General features: G+C 43.5%; 1 protein-coding gene across 1 annotated transcript in view; it reads right to left on the bottom strand.

The window, feature by feature from the left end:
• LOC135532143 (FH1/FH2 domain-containing protein 3-like) overlaps positions 1–17,266 on the bottom strand; it is an 83,071-nt gene extending 65,805 nt beyond the window's left edge. Inside the window, 3 exon segments of the mRNA XM_064959770.1 lie at positions 4,031–4,136; positions 8,854–8,925; positions 17,126–17,266. Of these exon segments, the coding sequence (XP_064815842.1) occupies positions 4,031–4,136; positions 8,854–8,925; positions 17,126–17,266 (319 nt within the window).
• Between the last annotated feature and the right edge of the window lie 718 nt (positions 17,267–17,984).

Raw genomic sequence — 17,984 nt, 5'->3', positions numbered from 1 at the left:
TCCTTATCCCCCTCTCTCTGTCCTTATCCCCCTCTCTCTGTCCTTATCCCCCTCTCTCTGTCCTTATCCCCCTCTCTCTGTCCTTATCCCCCTCTCTCTGTCCTTATCCCCCTCTCTCCTTATCCCCCTCTCTCTGTCCTTATCCCCCTCTCTCTGTCCTTATCCCCCTTTCTCTGTCCTTATCCCCCTCTCTGTCCTTATCCCCCTGTCCTTATCCCCCTCTCTGTCCTTATCCCCCTCTGTCCTTATCCCCTCTGTCCTTATCCCCCTGTCCTTATCCCCTCTGTCTTATCCCCCTCTCTCTGTCCTTATCCCCCTCTCTCTGTCCTTATCCCCCTTTCTCTGTCCTTATCCCCCCTCTCTCTGTCCTTATCCCCCTCTCTCTGTGGCTTGTTTGTACATTGAGAGGCAACAACGTGTGATTTATCTGGCTGACTCAGAGACCAAGTTAAAAAGGGAGATGCTGGGGTTAGAGGTCAAATCCCTAACCATACAATGAGGTCAATGAGGGGTTGTAGGCCACATTGACAGCCCGTCCAGAAGGGTTATATCAGTGTTGTGTCACAGTCATCCTCTCTGACCCCTTTGATTTATTCTGATTCAAACAGGTCAGGAAGTAACAAGTCTAACAGACAGAGGAAACACGTTGGATAATGTTCAACTTAATTGAATCAACATGTGGAGACCATGATGTGATTTAGGCATAACATGTGAACCATACCAGCTAATGAAGGTCGTTTACGGTGTTGTTTCACTATGAGATATGGCTCTTGTTTAAGCTAAATGTAATAAATGAATAGCAAAGTCAAAGAGGTGTCTGGGCTGTGTAACCCAAAATGTATTGAGGCATCAGTCTTCTTCAGACATCGTTTTAGTTCCAAGCCTGTATCACTGCCCAAAGTCATTCATAAAGTCTCCCTGACTTAATTCTCAATAAAGCGACAAAACATATTTTATTCCAAAGAGAGAGGCTGAAGAAGGAGAGAGAGAGAGAGAATGCAAGACAGAGAGAGAGAGAGACAGAGAGAGGGAGAGAGAGACAGAGAGAGGGAGAGAGAGAGACAGAGAGAGGGAGAGAGCAAGAAAGAGAGAGAGAGAGAGAGAGCAAGACAGAGAGAGAGAGAGAGAGAGAGAGAGAGAGAGAGAGAGAAAGAGAGCGCAAGACAGAGAGAGAGAGAGAGAGAGAGCAAGACAGAGAGAGAGAGAGAGCAAGACAGAGAGAGAGAGAGTGCAAGACAGAGAGAGAGAGACAGAGAGAGAGACAGAGAGAGAGAGAGAGAGAGAGAGAGAGAGAGAGAGAGAGAGAGAGAGAGAGAGAGAGAGAGAGAGAGGAGGGAAATTAGTTTTATGAACTGCAACATCCTGCCAGGACTTTTATTGGACGCTTAAGCATGTGTGACCTGCCCCGTAGCAACAGATCCGCCTGTTAAATAATAGCTGTGACCTTGTAGGTGGGTGTGTTGACCCCTCCCAGTCCCCCTACCATCACTACCTAACCTCTAAACACAGCTCGACCTCAATGCACAAACACACACACACACACGCACGCACGCACGCACACACTTTAACATGGTCAACCTTTGACCTCCACGGACAGATACATTAATAACCAGATGCCTTATTGGTCTAATGTCCTTTGGTCTAATGATACCATCTCTGATTGATACCATCTCTGATTGATACCATCCCTGATTGATACCATCTCTGATCCCTGATTGATACCATCTCTGATTGATACCATCTCTGATTGATACCATCTCTCTCTTGATTGATACCATCTCTCCCTGATTGATACTTGATACCATCTCTGATTGATACCCCCTGATTGATACCATCTCTGATTGATACTCCCTGATTGATACCCCCTGATTGATACCATCCCTGATTGATACCATCCCTGATTGATACCATCCCTGATTGATACTCCTGATTGATACCCTGATTGATACTCTCTGATTGATACCCTGATTGATACTCTGATTGATACCATCCCTGATTGATACCATCTCTGATTGATACCATCTCTGATTGATACCATCTCTGATACCATCTCTGATTGATACCATCCCTGATTGATACCATCTCTGATCCCTGATTGATACTATCCCTGATTGATACCATCCTGATTGATACCATCCCTGATTGATACCATTGATACTCTTGATTGATACCATCCTGATTGATACCATCTCTGATTGATACCATCCCCATCCTGATTGATACCCCTGATTGATACCCCTGATTGATTCCTGATTGATACCATCCCTGATTGATACCATCCATCTGATTGATACCCCTGATCCATCTCTGATTGATACCATCTCTGATTGATACCATCTCTGATTGATACTATCCCTGATTGATACCATCTCTGATTGATACCATCCCTGATTGATACCATCCCTGATTGATACTGATTGATACCATCTCTGATTGATACCATCTCTGATTGATACCATCCCTGATTGATACCATCCCTGATTGATACCCCTGATTGATACCATCCATCCTGATTGATACTATCCCTGATTGATACCATCTCTGATTGATACCATCCCTGATTGATACCATCCTGATTGATACCATCTCTGATTGATACTATCCATGATTGATACTATCCCTGATTGATACCATCTCTGATTGATACCATCATCCTGATTGATACATCCCTGATCCCTGATTGATACTATCCCTGATTGATACCATCCCTGATTGATACCATCTCTGATTGATACCATCCCTCTCTGATTGATACCATTGATACCCTGATTGATACCATCTCTGATTGATACCATCTCTGATTGATACCATCTCTGATTGATACTATCCATGATTGATACTTGATACTATCCCTGATCCCTGATTGATACTATCCCTGATTGATACCATCCCTGATTGATACTATCCCTGATTGATACTATCCCTGATTGATACCATCCCTGATTGATACCATCCCTGATTGATACCATCCCTGATTGATACCATCCCTGATTGATACCATCCCTGATTGATACCATCCCTGATTGATACCATCCCTGATTGATACCATTGATACCCTCCCTGATTGATACTGTCCCTGATTGATACTATCCCTGATTGATACCATCCCTGATTGATACCATCCCTGATTGATACCATCTCTGATTGATACCATCTCTGATTGATACCATCCCTGATTGATACTATCCCTGATTGATACCATCCCTGATTGATACCATCTCTGATTGATACCATCCATCCTGATTGATACTATCCCTGATTGATACCATCCCTGATTGATTGATTGATACGATTGATACCATCGCTCTCTGATTGATACCATCTCTGATTGATACCATCATTGATACCATCTCTGATTGATACTATCCCTGATTGATACCATCCCTGATTGATACCATCCCTGATTGATACCATCTCTGATTGATACCATCCCTGATTGATACCATCTCTGATTGATACCATCTCTGATTGATACCATCTCTGATTGATACCATCTCTGATTGATACTATCCCTGATTGATACTATCCCTGATTGATACCATCTCTGATTGATACCATCTCTGATTGATACCATCCCTGATTGATACTATCCCTGATTGATACCATCCCTGATTGATACCATCTCTGATTGATACCATCTCTGATTGATACCATCTCTGATTGACACCATCGTTGAGCAAGGCACTTAACCCTAATTTTCTCCCAGGCCACCATACTACTTTGGCTGTCCCTTTAAAACAACACATTTCACTGCACCTACAGTATCTGGTATATGTGACAATACAAGAAATACATTTTCCGATTGCCATGTAGTCATGTGTTGTACAAAGAGGGGTTGGGGACTGGGAGAGGAGACAGAGCTGTGTGTGTGTGTGTGTGTGTGTGTGTGTGTGTGTGTGTGTGTGTGTGTGTGTGTGTGTGTGTGTGTGTGTGTGTGTGTGTGTGTGTGTGTGTGTGTGTGTGTGTGTGTGTGTGTGTGTGTGTGTGTGTGTGTGTGTGTGTGTGTGAGTTACTACTGGTCTGTACATACCCCTGAGGATGTAATTCTGGTAGTTCTGGTCTGCTTCAGCTCCGACCTTGATTAGACATGTCAGTCCTTCAGACACCACAAACTCATGGACCAGGTCCTTGTCATCCTGAGGAACAGAGAGACGAGCAGTTTATGCCTGACTCTCACAGACGACTAGAGATTGGTCATGTGCTATGAGTAGCAGTGATTCTATGGATAAGTCCTAAATAGCACCCCATTCCCTATTTTAACGCAATAGTGGTGCACTATATAGGGAATAGGGCAGCATTTGGGACATCTATGTATGATTTAGCATAATGGGACAAGGATTAGGAAGTTATATGAGAGTGTTTTTTTTGATGCCACAAATCTATAAAAACCTTGAACGACATTTAAGAGCCCTTGTAGGTTTCATGTTTTTATCTACAGTATAATAATGACCTTTAAACTTTGCCAAGTATGGGCATTGTTTATTATTGTTTGCAGTAACATTCATTTACTACACACTGTATGGAAATACAAGCATTACATTTCATTAAAGAGATTTATGGTATCCTTGACAACACATATTTCCATGACAGCAAGTAAGACTAAGTATGTTGTGCGTTACTTTCACCAGGGACAAATTACCCATCATGCTCCAAGCACCTCATTTCCTGTTCTCATGGCAACCCTGTATTTTGTAGTTGCCTTAAACGTCGGTTGCTAAGTGCCTGTTGTCGGCTAACAGAAAGAGCTCATCCAATTAGTGACAGAGAGGTGCTAAGAGCATTGCTGTCCTCGTTTAATGAATGGTTAGACACAAATGAACCACTCAGAGGGTGAGTGAGTGAGCACTCTTCTCATTGCTGATTTGGTATTACTGACCCAGACCACAACCCCGTCCATCTTGGCTAAAGTGATGGGGAAACTCTGGGTTCACACCAAACAAATTCAAATAATTTGTTTTAATTACTAGATCAGGAGTGAAATTCAATGTAGACAATGTGTCTAGGGAACTATGGCTGGAGAACCCCTTTAATTACTAGATCAGGAGTAAAATTCAATGTAGACAATGTGTCTAGGGAACTATGGCTAGAACCCCTTTAATTACTAGATCAGGAGTGAAATTCAATGTAGACAATGTGTCTAGGGAACTATGGCTGGAGAACCCCTTTAATTACTAGATCAGGAGTGAAATTCAATGTAGACAATGTGTCTAGGGAACTATGGCTGGAGAACCCCTTTAATTACTAGATCAGGAGTGAAATTCAATGTAGACAATGTGTCTAGGGAACTATGGCTGGAGAACCCCTTTAATTACTAGATCAGGAGTGAAATTCAATGTAGACAATGTGTCTAGGGAACTATGGCTGGAGAACCCCTTTAATTACTAGATCAGGAGTGAAATTCAATGTAGACAATGTGTCTAGGGAACTATGGCTGGAGAACCCCTTTAATTACTAGATCAGGAGTGAAATTCAATGTAGACAATGTGTCTAGGGAACTATGGCTGGAGAACCCCTTTAATTACTAGATCAGGAGTGAAATTCAATGTAGACAATGTGTCTAGGGAACTATGGCTGGAGAACCCCTTTAATTACTAGATCAGGAGTGAAATTCAATGTAGATAATGTGCCTGGGGAACTATGGCTGGAGAACCCCTTTAATTACTAGATCAGGAGTAAAATTCAATGTAGATAATGTGTCTGGGGAACTATGGCTGGAGAACCCCTTTAATTACTAGATCAGGAGTGGAATTCAATGTAGATAATGTGCCTGGGGAACTATGGCTGGAGAACCCCTTTAATTACTAGATCAGGAGTAAAATTCAATGTAGACAATGTGTCTAGGGAACTATGGCTGGAGAACCCCTTTAATTACTAGATCAGGAGTGAAATTCAATGTAGACAATGTGTCTAGGGAACTATGGCTGGAGAACCCCTTTAATTACTAGATCAGGAGAGAAATTCAATGTAGACAATGTGTCTAGGGAACTATGGCTGGAGAACCCCTTTAATTACTAGATCAGGAGAGAAATTCAATGTAGATAATGTGTCTGGGGAACTATGGCTGGAGAACCCCTTTAATTACTAGATCAGGAGTGAAATTCAATGTAGATAATGTGTCTGGGGAACTATGGCTGGAGAACCCCTTTAATTACTAGATCAGGAGTGAAATTCAATGTAGATAATGTGTCTGGGGAACTATGGCTGGAGAACCCCTTTAATTACTAGATCAGGAGTGAAATTCAATGTAGATAATGTGTCTGGGGAACTATGGCTGGAGAACCCCTTTAATTACTAGATCAGGAGTGAAATTCAATGTAGACAATGTGTCTGGGGAACTATGGCTGGAGAACCCCTTTAATTACTAGATCAGGAGTGAAATTCAATGTAGATAATGTGTCTGGGGAACTATGGCTGGAGAACCCCTTTAATTACTAGATCAGGAGTGAAATTCAATGTAGATAATGTGTCTGGGGAACTATGGGTGGAGAACCCCTTTAATTACTAGATCAGGAGTGAAATTCAATGTAGACAATGTGTCTGGGGAACTATGGGTGGAGAACCCCTTTAATTACTAGATCAGGAGTAAAATTCAATGTAGATAATGTGTCTGGGGAACTATGGCTGGAGAACCCCTTTAATTACTAGATCAGGAGTGCCTTATTACACACAAGATGCATGGGGCCCTGTTGAATAACCTTCAACTATGTGGCTATAACCTTACTATAACACGATTAGCTCTAATCTAATTGATCCAATTGGATGAATGTATTTCTGAACAACAGGCTCCCAGCTTGCTTCAGTCCTAAATGGCACCATATTCCCTATGTAGGGCACTACTTTTGACTATAGTCCTATGAGGTCCTGGTCAAAAACAGTGCACTATAAAGGGAACAGGGTGCTATTTGGGACGGAGACTGTAGAGTTAGCATGTAGCCAACCACCCACTGGGAGAGCACTTTATACTGAACCAACTGATCTGAGCTCAGTGCTATTTCTTTATACTGAACCATCTGATCTGAGCTCAGTGGTATTTCTTTATACTGAACCATCTGATCTGAGTTCAGTGCATTTCTTTATGCTGAACCAACTGATCTGAGTACAGTGCTATTTCTTTATACTGAACCATCTGATCTGAGCTCAGTGCTATTTCTTTATACTGAACCAACTGATCTGAGCTCAGTGCTATTTCTTTATACTGAACCAACTGATCTAAGCTCAGTGCTATTTCTTTATACTGAGCCAACTGATCTAAGCTCAGAGCTATTTCTTTATGCTGAACCAACTGATCTGAGCTCAGTGCTATTTCTTTATGCTGAACCATCCGATCTGAGCTCAGTGCTATTTCTTTCACTTTGATGTCACCACACAACGTTTCATTGGCAGCCTGTCCAGTTGTGTAATATCAAAAGGCCTTGGGAGAGCTCCATGAAAAGGCATGTTTTAGTGGACTGCTTATCCAAGTCTTTTTGACTTAATACTAGACAAAGGTCTTACAATACTGAAGAGGACAACTAAGACCACTGTAGCAGTGCTTCGATACTGGGACATGTAATATAATGAAAAACACAGTATTATCATAACCCTGAAATACATAGTGAATGACCCTGTCTTATGTGGATATTTCTGCTGAGATTGTATCCTATATTTCAACATGTTACAGTAGTATTTTATTTGCAGAGCCTCATGTCCGCTTGCCAAATCCTGCACTTTATGTTGTTCTCCTAGATGACAACACCGCCTGTGGCTCTCACACCTGTCAACGGCTCAGTCATTTAAGTACTGGAGGGAGGTTTTCATCAGGCCTCGGAGTGGGCTATGCAGCGCTAGGCTAGGACCTAGTGCTCAGGTGGGGAGTGAGGGGGAGAGGTGTGTGTGTGTGTGTGTACTGTTGGGTGGTCAGTCTTAGAGCTATCCTCCCTCATAGGAATACACACCAGAGTGTTTCCAGGACAGCTTCTACATGCATCAATGATGGAGAGTCCAGTCATTTGGCAAAACCACTGTGTATACAAGTGTGTACTCACACAGAGAGAGAGAAAGTTCCAGACACACACAGCTGGGCTGGAACTGAAATATTACACAATCTGTGACCACAGAGCTGGAGACACTGTACCTTCTGATAACATTTAGGTATAGACTTGCAGCAGACAACATGTGAACAGGATTCTTCATCCAAACACATGGATGCACTGTATTGATACAAGCTCTTTAGGGGAGAGGTTACTCGAGTGCAGTTGCTTGCTTGCGTGCGTGCGTGTGCGTGCGTGCGTGTGTGTGTGTGCGTGCGTGCGTGTGTGTGTGGTAACATCCACTTCCTCCAAACCTGACCCAGTCATTCCAAGTGTGCACAGGCACAGTGAGACGTCCTGATCTATTCCTGTATTTCCCTGTCAACATCTGTAGCTCACTTTTCCTTCCAACGGTCTCCTGAAGTGATGTTTAACACTCCCCCTCTAGCCTCCACAGTGATTCCCTGCCAGGCCAGCCAGCCCCAGTGTGTGAAGCAGGGCTCTGGCCAAGCATGGACCTGAGCACAGCAGAGTACAGCATAGCATAGTTGCCACGGAGGCAGTCTTCTCTCACTGCACAGCTCTGTTCAGATAGCTAGGAAAATATTACTGTACAGTATGTGTGTTTGTGTTAAGTATGTTTGTATGAGCACTTGCTGTACAAAGCATGCGTGTATGTGTGTGTGTCCAACACACTCGTGCATATCTGCATACAAGTGTGTGTCATATGGGAGAATGTGTGATAGTTAATGATAAACAAGAGCCATTAGTGGACTATCGCTGCAGTATTAATGAATCTGACATTCTCAGGCTGCTGCTAAGACAAAAGGGAGGGGAACATTACCTGAAAGATCTGTTTGAGGGAAAACAGGGCTCTCCTCAGCTCTCGTCCATTTGAGTTGTAGAGTTTCTCTAAAAGAAGACAAGGAAGAGATCAGTTTACAGTCACACACAGCTGTGGTACATTTCCATGTCAATGACTCAACGAAAAAGCTAACTAAGCAAAGGTTTATTGTCCAAGTGATTGGAGAGATAACCCTGCATGTGTGAGTGAAACCCTGCATGTGTGAGTGAAACCCTGTATGTGTGAGTGAGACCCTGCATGTGTGAGTGAAACCCTGCATGTGTGAGTGAAACCCTGCATGTGTGAGTGAAACCCTGCATGTGTGAGTGAAACCCTGCATGTGTGAGTGAGACCCTGCATGTGTGAGTGAGACCCTGCATGTGTGAGTGAGACCCTGCATGTGTGAGTGAGACCCTGCATGTGTGAGTGAAACCCTGCATGTGTGAGTGAAACCCTGCATGTGTGAGTGAAACCCTGCATGTGAGTGAAACCCTGCATGTGTGAGTGAGACCCTGCATGTGTGAGTGAGACCCTGCATGTGTGAGTGAAACCCTGCATGTGTGTGTGAGTGAAACCCTGCATGTGTGAGTGAAACCCTGCATGTGTGAGTGAAACCCTGCATGTGTGATGTGAGTGAACCCTGCATGTGTGAGTGAGACCCTGCATGTGTGAGTGAAACCCTGTGAGTGAAACCCTGCATGTGTGAGTGAAACCCTGCATGTGTGAGTGAAACCCTGCATGTGTGAGTGAAACCCTGCATGTGTGAGTGAAACCCTGCATGTGTGAGTGAAACCCTGCATGTGTGAGTGAGACCCTGCATGTGTGAGTGAGACCCTGCATGTGTGAGTGAGACCCTGCATGTGTGAGTGAGACCCTGCATGTGTGAGTGAGACCCTGCATGTGTGAGTGAGACCCTGCATGTGTGAGTGAAACCCTGCATGTGTGAGTGAAACCCTGCATGTGTGAGTGAAACCCTGCATGTGTGAGTGAAACCCTGCATGTGTGAGTGAGACCCTGCATGTGTGAGTGAGACCCTGCATGTGTGAGTGAGACCCTGCATGTGTGAGTGAGACCCTGCATGTGTGAGTGAAACCCTGCATGTGTGAGTGAGACCCTGCATGTGTGAGTGAAACCCTGCATGTGTGAGTGAAACCCTGCATGTGTGAGTGAAACCCTGCATGTGTGAGTAAAACCCTGCATGTTTGAGTGAAACCCTGTGTCAGATTTTTTCCTTGTCAGCTCGGGGATTTGATCTTGCAACCTTTCAGTTACTCATCAAATGACCTAACCACTAGGCTACCTGCAGCCCCAGATATGAACTATAACCTTTAGTATATGAACTATAGGCCAAGTATATGAACTATAACCTTTAGTATATGAACTATAACCTTTAGTATATGAACTATAACCTTTAGTATATGAACTAAAACCTTTAGTATATGAACTATAACCTTTAGTATATTGGGTAGTATATTGGGTCACATTTCATTAATGCACATCTTGTCCAGTAATAGTTTGGCTAGTTGCTCTGGGCCAGTTGCTCTGGGCCAGTTGCGCTGGGCTAGTTGCCCTGGGCTAGTTGCCCTGGGCTAGTTGCCCTGGGCTAGTTGCCCTGGGCTAGTTACTCTGGGCTAGTTGCCCTGGGCTAGTTGCCCTGGGCTAGTTGCCCTGGGCTAGTTGCTCTGGGATAGTTGCTCTGGGCTAGTTTCCCTGGGCTAGTTGGTTTGGGCTAGTTGCTCTGGGCTAGTTGCTCTGGGCTAGTTGCCCTGGGCTAGTTGCTCTGGGCTAGTTGCTCTGGGCTAGTTGCTCTGGGCTAGTTGCTCTGGGCTAGTTGCTCTGGGCTAGTTGCCCTGGGCTAGTTGCTCTGGGCTAGTTGCCCTGGGCTAGTTGCCCTGGGCTAGTTGCTCTGGGCTAGTTGCTCTGGGCTAGTTGCCCTGGGCTAGTTGCTCTGGGCTAGTTGCCCTGGGCTAGTTGCTCTGGGCTAGTTGCCCTGGGCTAGTTGCTCTGGGCTAGTTGCTCTGTGCCAGTGAGGAGTGTAGACTGTAGTTCAGAGAAGCACATCTGTGAAGAGTTAAAAGACACTTCACTTTTCCTGCTGACAGAACTGCCTCTACCTGTCTCCTATGTGCAAAGCCACTACTACCATAGAGATGATATAATACTGTGACTGACTACTACACTGACTGACTTATGCACCATAGCCAGATCACACAGGTCAGATTGCCAACACATACAGTCAATGTGTAATGCTGTAGTGCAAAGGCTGAAGGGTTTCCAAAAGAACGGAATTAGTTGCTAGTTGGTATGGTTATGAGGCCTCTTGGTACATTGCATTATTTCCAACAACTCTTAGGCTTTCTCATCCTGTCAGGGTGTGTTGAGATCTTTCTACATGGCATTGCATCTCAGGTGTTGTTTCTTGTCTCACCATTGGGTGGCAGTGTTGAGCAGTAGAGCGTGACTCCAGTCTACTATGACGCAGTGCTGCAGGTAAACTGTACCACTACCACACAGGCTGCTGCAGCTTGGAGAGTCTCTACTCTGACTCAGCAAAAGCTGTCACTGCTGCAGATAGCAACATACACAATACCCTACTGCAGTCTCTGCCTACCCCCTTCAGCTCTACCTCTCTCTCCTCTCCCTCTCTTTCTCTCTGTTTCATCTCTACCTCTCGCTCTCTCTCAGCCCCCCATCCCTCTCTCTCCCTTTTTCAGCTCTACCTCTCTCTCTCTCTTCCTACATTTCTGTCTGTCTGCCTTTCTTTCTGTGACAGTCTTTGTCTCTCTCCCAAACATCTCTCAATACATTTTCTCTGTCCTTCTTTATCTCTCTCTCTGCATTTGCCTTTCTTCTTCCTCACTCATGTTTTCCTCTGTCATGAACACAGATCCATTTGGTCTCCAATGACCTCTGACCTCTCTGCTCCCTGTGTTCACACTCTCACTGTTACTAAGACCTCAATAATTATGCTTCCCTCCTTCTTCAAGCCAAAGAGAGAGGCCCAGGTGACCCCTGTGCATGATCACACAAACACATGCACACGCACACACACACCTTCCATCGAAGCAGGCAGGGGCCTCATCAGTAACACTTTGCCCTGTGGTGTCATTTATTCTGTCATGTTGCTCTACTGCCTAGCAGAACTCATTATAACATATATTCTGTCATGTTGCTCTACTGCTTAACAACAGAACTCATTACAACATATATTCTGTCATGTTGCTCTACTGCCTTGCAGAACTCATTATAACATATATTCTGTCATGTTGCTCTACGGCTTAACAACAGAACTCATTATAACATATATTCTGTCATGTTGCTCTACTGCCTAACAGCAGAACTCATTACAACATATATCCTGTCATGTTGATCTACGGCCTAACAACAGAACTCATTATAACATATATTCTGTCATGTTGCTCTACGGCCTAACAGAACTCATTACAACATATATCCTGTCATGTTGATCTACGGCCTAACAACAGAACTCATTATAACATATATTCTGTCATGTTGATCTACGGCCTAACAACAGAACTCATTATAACATATATTCTGTCATGTTGCTCTACGGTCTAACAACAGAACTCATTATAACATATATTCTGTCATGTTGCTCTACGGCCTAACAGAACTCATTATAACATAAAACAGTATTCTGTCATGTCTGGCCCCCAATGGTGGAAACAATAACATCCCTCATGATGCTCTAGGACAGCAGAACTCATTATAACATAAACCCATTCTGTCCTAGGATTGTTCTACTGCCCCCTTATAATGACTTAGATGCACTATTGTAAAGTGGCTGTTCCACTGGATGTCAAAGGTGAATTCACTTTGTAAGTGTTGGATAAGAGCTCTGCCTAACAAATGAAATGTAAACATATATTCTGTCATGTTGATCTATGGTCTATCAACAGAACTCATTATAACATATATTCTGTCATGATGCTCTACTGCCTAACAACAGAACTCATTATAACATATATTCTGTCATGTTGCTCTACGGCCTAACAGAACTCATATACATATATTCTGTCATGTTGATCTATGCCTAACAACAGAACTCATTATAACATATATTCTGTCATGTTGCTCTACGGCCTAACAGAACTCATTATAACATATATTCTGTCATGTTGCTCTACGGCCTAACAGAACTCATTATAACATATATTCTGTCATGTTGCTCTACGGTCTAACAACAGAACTCATTATAACATATATTCTGTCATGTTGCTCTACGGCCTAACAGAACTCATTATAACATATATTCTGTCATGTTGATCTATGGTCTATCAACAGAACTCATTATAACATATATTCTGTCATGATTGCTCTACGGCCTAACAGAACTCATTATAACATATATTCTGTCATGTTGCTCTACGGCCTAACAGAACTCATTATAACATAAATTCTGTCATGTTGTTCTACTGCCTAACAACAGAACTCATTATAACATATATTCCTTCATGTTGCTCTACGGCCTAACAGAACTCATTACAACATATATTCTGTCATGTTGATCTACGGCCTAACAGCACTCATTATAACATATATTCTGTCATGTTGCTCTACTGCCTAACAGCAGAACTCATTACAACATATATCCTGTCATGTTGATCTACGGCCTAACAGAACTCATTACATCATGTATTCTATCATGTTGCTCTACGGCCTAACAACAGAACTCATTATAACATATATTCTGTCATGTTGCTCTACGGTCTAACAACAGAACTCATTATAACATATATTCTGTCATGTTGCTCTACGGCCTAACAGAACTCATTACATCATGTATTCTGTCATGCTGCTCTACGGCCAAACAACAGAACTCATTATAACTTATATTCTGTCATGTTGCTCTACGGCCTAACAGAACTCATTATAACATATATTCTGTCATGTTGCTCTACGGCCTAACAGAACTCATTATAACATATATTCTGTCATGTTGCTCTACGGCCTAACAACAGAACTCATTCAAATTCCATCGTTGTCCTGATCATTGTGGCATATTTGATCATATTGCTCTGTGTACGTGCCTAACATGAACTCAGTCATAACATATATATTCTGTCCGTTGAAACCTCTCACGTCTATGAGTGATCTGTCTATACAAACAGAACCCTCTATTCAGAAGGGTGAGAAACACATACAGTTTCTTGGCTGGATGTTGGCCCGGGCATATGTTTGAGATTCACAGCACAGGAACAGACCTCTATTCATCATTGTTGTTTTCAGTCACAGATTAAATCCCTTCCCAGCTGAAGGTCATGTATTCATGTCATGTTTGCACTAGATTCTTCCGGAGACACCGTCACAGAACTCATTACCAACATGTATCTCTGTCATGTTGTCAGACAGCAGAGAATTAGACAACACCCAACACAGAAAAGCCTCATTAAAACATATATTCTGTCATGTTGCTCTACTGCCTAACAACATAACTCATTATACCAAATATATTTTGTCATGTTGCTCTACGGCCTAACAGAACTCATTACAACATATATTCTGTCATGTTGCTCTACGCCTACACACCACACATACACACCACACCACGCATAACACACCACACATCACACATACACATATATCCTGTCATGTTGCTCTACACACCTAACAGAACTCATTATAACATATATTCTGTCATGTTGCTCTACGGCACACATAACAGAACTCATTACAACATATATTCCACCATGTTGATCTACGGCCTAACAGAACTCATTATAACATATATTCTGTCATGTTGTTCACGGCCTACACAGAACTCATTCAACATACACATGTCATGTTGTCCTGATCATACACACACCACACATACACACATATACACACCGTCAGTACACACACCACACATAACACACCACACATCACACACACACACACATTCAAATTCCATCGTTGTCCTGATCATTGTGGCACTGGAGAGTTTGATATATTCCTGACTGTTGCTGTGTACATGTGTGTGTCACATGTGAGATTATGAGTCATGAACATAGACCCTAACACAACCCAACGCTGTCCGTTGAAACCTCTCACGTCTATGAGTGATCTGTCTATACAAACAGCTGGCCCTGATTCTATTCAGAAGGGTGAGAAACACACACAGTTTCTTGGCTGGATGGTGGCCCCACACATATGTTTGAGATTCACAGCACAGGAACAGACCACTCACATTCACACATTGTTGTTTTCAGTCACAGATTAAACCCCTTCCCAGCTGAAGGTCTGAGTGTGTGTACATGTATGTGTGTAAAGCAGCTATTTGGGCACACCACGCATAGATTCTTCCGGAGACACCGTCAGCCAGCAGTAGAGCCCAGCCAAGGCCTAACAGTCTCACATACACACCACACATCTCTTGTCAGACAGCAGAGAATTAGACAACACCCAACCCCCACACACCACGAAACAGCCACGCATACACACACCACGCACACACACCACACATACACACCACACACACACACACATACACACATACACACACCACGCATACACACACCACGCATACACACACCACGCATACACACACCACACACACACACACACCACGCATACACACACCACGCATACACACACCACGCATACACACACCACATACACACACCAGGCATACACGCACGCACACACCATGCATACACACACCACGCATACACAAACACCACGCATACACAACCACACACACCACACACACCACGCATACACAACCACACACACACACACGCATGCACACACACACCACGCATGCACACACCACGCATGCACACACCACGCATGCACACACCACGCATGCACACACACGAGGTGTTCCATCAGTAGAACTCTCTTTCGTCCATGCTGTAGAGATCTAGATTATGATGTCTGCTAAATGACTTAAATGTAAATGTAATGATGGATCACAAGGCTGGAGTGTTCCATCAGTAGAACTCTCTTTCATCCATCCTGTAGATATCTAGATTATGATGGAACACAGGGCTGGAGTGTTCCATCAGTAGAACTCTCTTTCGTCCATGCTGTAGAGATCTAGATTATGATGGAACACAGGGCTGGAGTGTTCCATCAGTAGAACTCTCTTTCATCCATCCTGTAGATATCTAGATATGATGGAACACAGGGCTGGAGTGTTCCATCAGTAGAACTCTCTTTCATCCATCCTGTAGATATCTAGATTATGATGGAACATACCCAAAAAATGATGTTTACTGTACGATGTTGTACAGGGGAATGTTCCCATGTTGACTCAACATGAGAAAATGATGTTTACTGTACGATGTTGTACAGGGGAATGTTCCCATGTTGACTCAACATGAGAAAATGATGTTTACTGTACGATGTTGTACAGGGGAATGTTCCCATGTTGACTCAACATGAGAAAATGATGTTTACTGTACGATGTTGTACAGGGGAATGTTCCCATGTTGACTCAACATGAGAAAATGATGTTTACTGTACGATGTTGTACAGGGGAATGTTCCCATGTTGACTCAACATGAGAAAATGATGTTTACTGTACGATGTTGTACAGGGGAATGTTCCCATGTTGACTCAACATGAGAAAATGATGTTTACTGTACGATGTTGTACAGGGGAATGTTCCCATGTTGACTCAACATGAGAAAATGATGTTTACTGTACGATGTTGTATGTTCCCATGTTGACTCAACATGAGAAAATGATGTTTACTGTACGATGTTGTACAGGGGAATGTTCCCATGTTGACTCAACATGAGAAAATGATGTTTACTGTACGATGTTGTACAGGGGAATGTTCCCATGTTGACTCAACATGAGAAAATGACGAGGCAAAGGGGAAATGTTGTTGTCATACAGACGGTTGGGGTCTACAGTAAGTCAGTCTACTGGCTACTGTTTCACTCCTTACATCACCAAAGAGTCCTGTAAAGTTGAGCTGGATGCCAGGAGACAGTGGACACGTTCTCCCCTGATGATATGAGTGTTGTAGGGAACAACATTTATTTATTTTCAGTATCCATGGCAACACAGTCCTACCACATTCCCAGCATGCTCTTCTTTCAGAAGGAGATCTGTGCCCATAGAATTGCTAGATTTTTTTAAAATCAGAATTTCTAAGATAATATGGGCAGGGAGGACCTGATCCTAGATCAGCGCTCCTACTCTGAGATGCTTTGTGAACCATGGGCCCTTATGGCAGGTAGCCCGGATACTGTATGTCGTGCAAGTAAATCAGCAGATTCATCAGTCTCTCTGCCAGTCGGCACCATGCCCCCATCACCGTCCCGATCACCATGTTTCTGCTGCGGTAGGGGCACTGCCTGTCCTGATGACTCTCCTCTTTAGTCGACACCATGTGTGGGAAAATCAAAGACTCCTGCGGCATGCAAGTTTCGGCAGGTTTCGACAGGTTCGTAACCATGGTGACGATGATTCAGAGTTGAGATGTGGGATCTGATCACTGGAGGGTGGAGAGGGGGGGGAACAGTTATGTAGGTTACTCATCACACTGTTCCCCTTGCTAAAACGATGAACATGATTAACATCGTAGCTCCACTTTCATGTTAGAGTGTTGATGGTGAATCAACCATCTGGATTTCCAGTCAGACATTCATTGTGTTTTATTCTTGGATGTAAGTTGGTTATCTGCTCATTCACTTTGCTAAATAAATAAATTCACTTTGCTCAGTAATATATATATGTATTTAAATAGATAAATAAATAAATAAATAACCAGTGTGGCAGTAGTGACGTTGTGCCACTTGATGATCCACTTCCTGATTCCACTTCATGCTACAACAAGGACAGTGATTTTCCTCATCAGCCAGGAGGCTGCCTGAGTTTTAGCACTAATCCCAGAGGAGTATGTTTTAGGAGGGGGGGCAGAGGGCCCAGACGCCAAGCCAATCAGAGATGGCACGGTAGTCAACATTCCTCCACAGTGTATCAGTGGCGTTTGCACAAAGGCTCTGTGCGCCTCATCTCAGGCCTGAAGTCCGGCCTGCAATAAAACTGTCAGGGAGTTATTCCTGCCCGCCACAAAATGAAGCCCTTCTGCAGAAACAGCTCTTTCCCCTGTCCGCAGTCCGCACACCGGCGCGCCTCCCAAAGAGGCCCTCCTTTAATGACAAATAGCTCAG

Source organism: Oncorhynchus masou, unplaced genomic scaffold, assembly GCF_036934945.1.
Source record: "Oncorhynchus masou masou isolate Uvic2021 unplaced genomic scaffold, UVic_Omas_1.1 unplaced_scaffold_1744, whole genome shotgun sequence".
Taxonomy (NCBI): Eukaryota; Metazoa; Chordata; class Actinopteri; order Salmoniformes; family Salmonidae; genus Oncorhynchus; species Oncorhynchus masou.
This window is presented reverse-complemented; position numbering and strand designations above follow the sequence as displayed.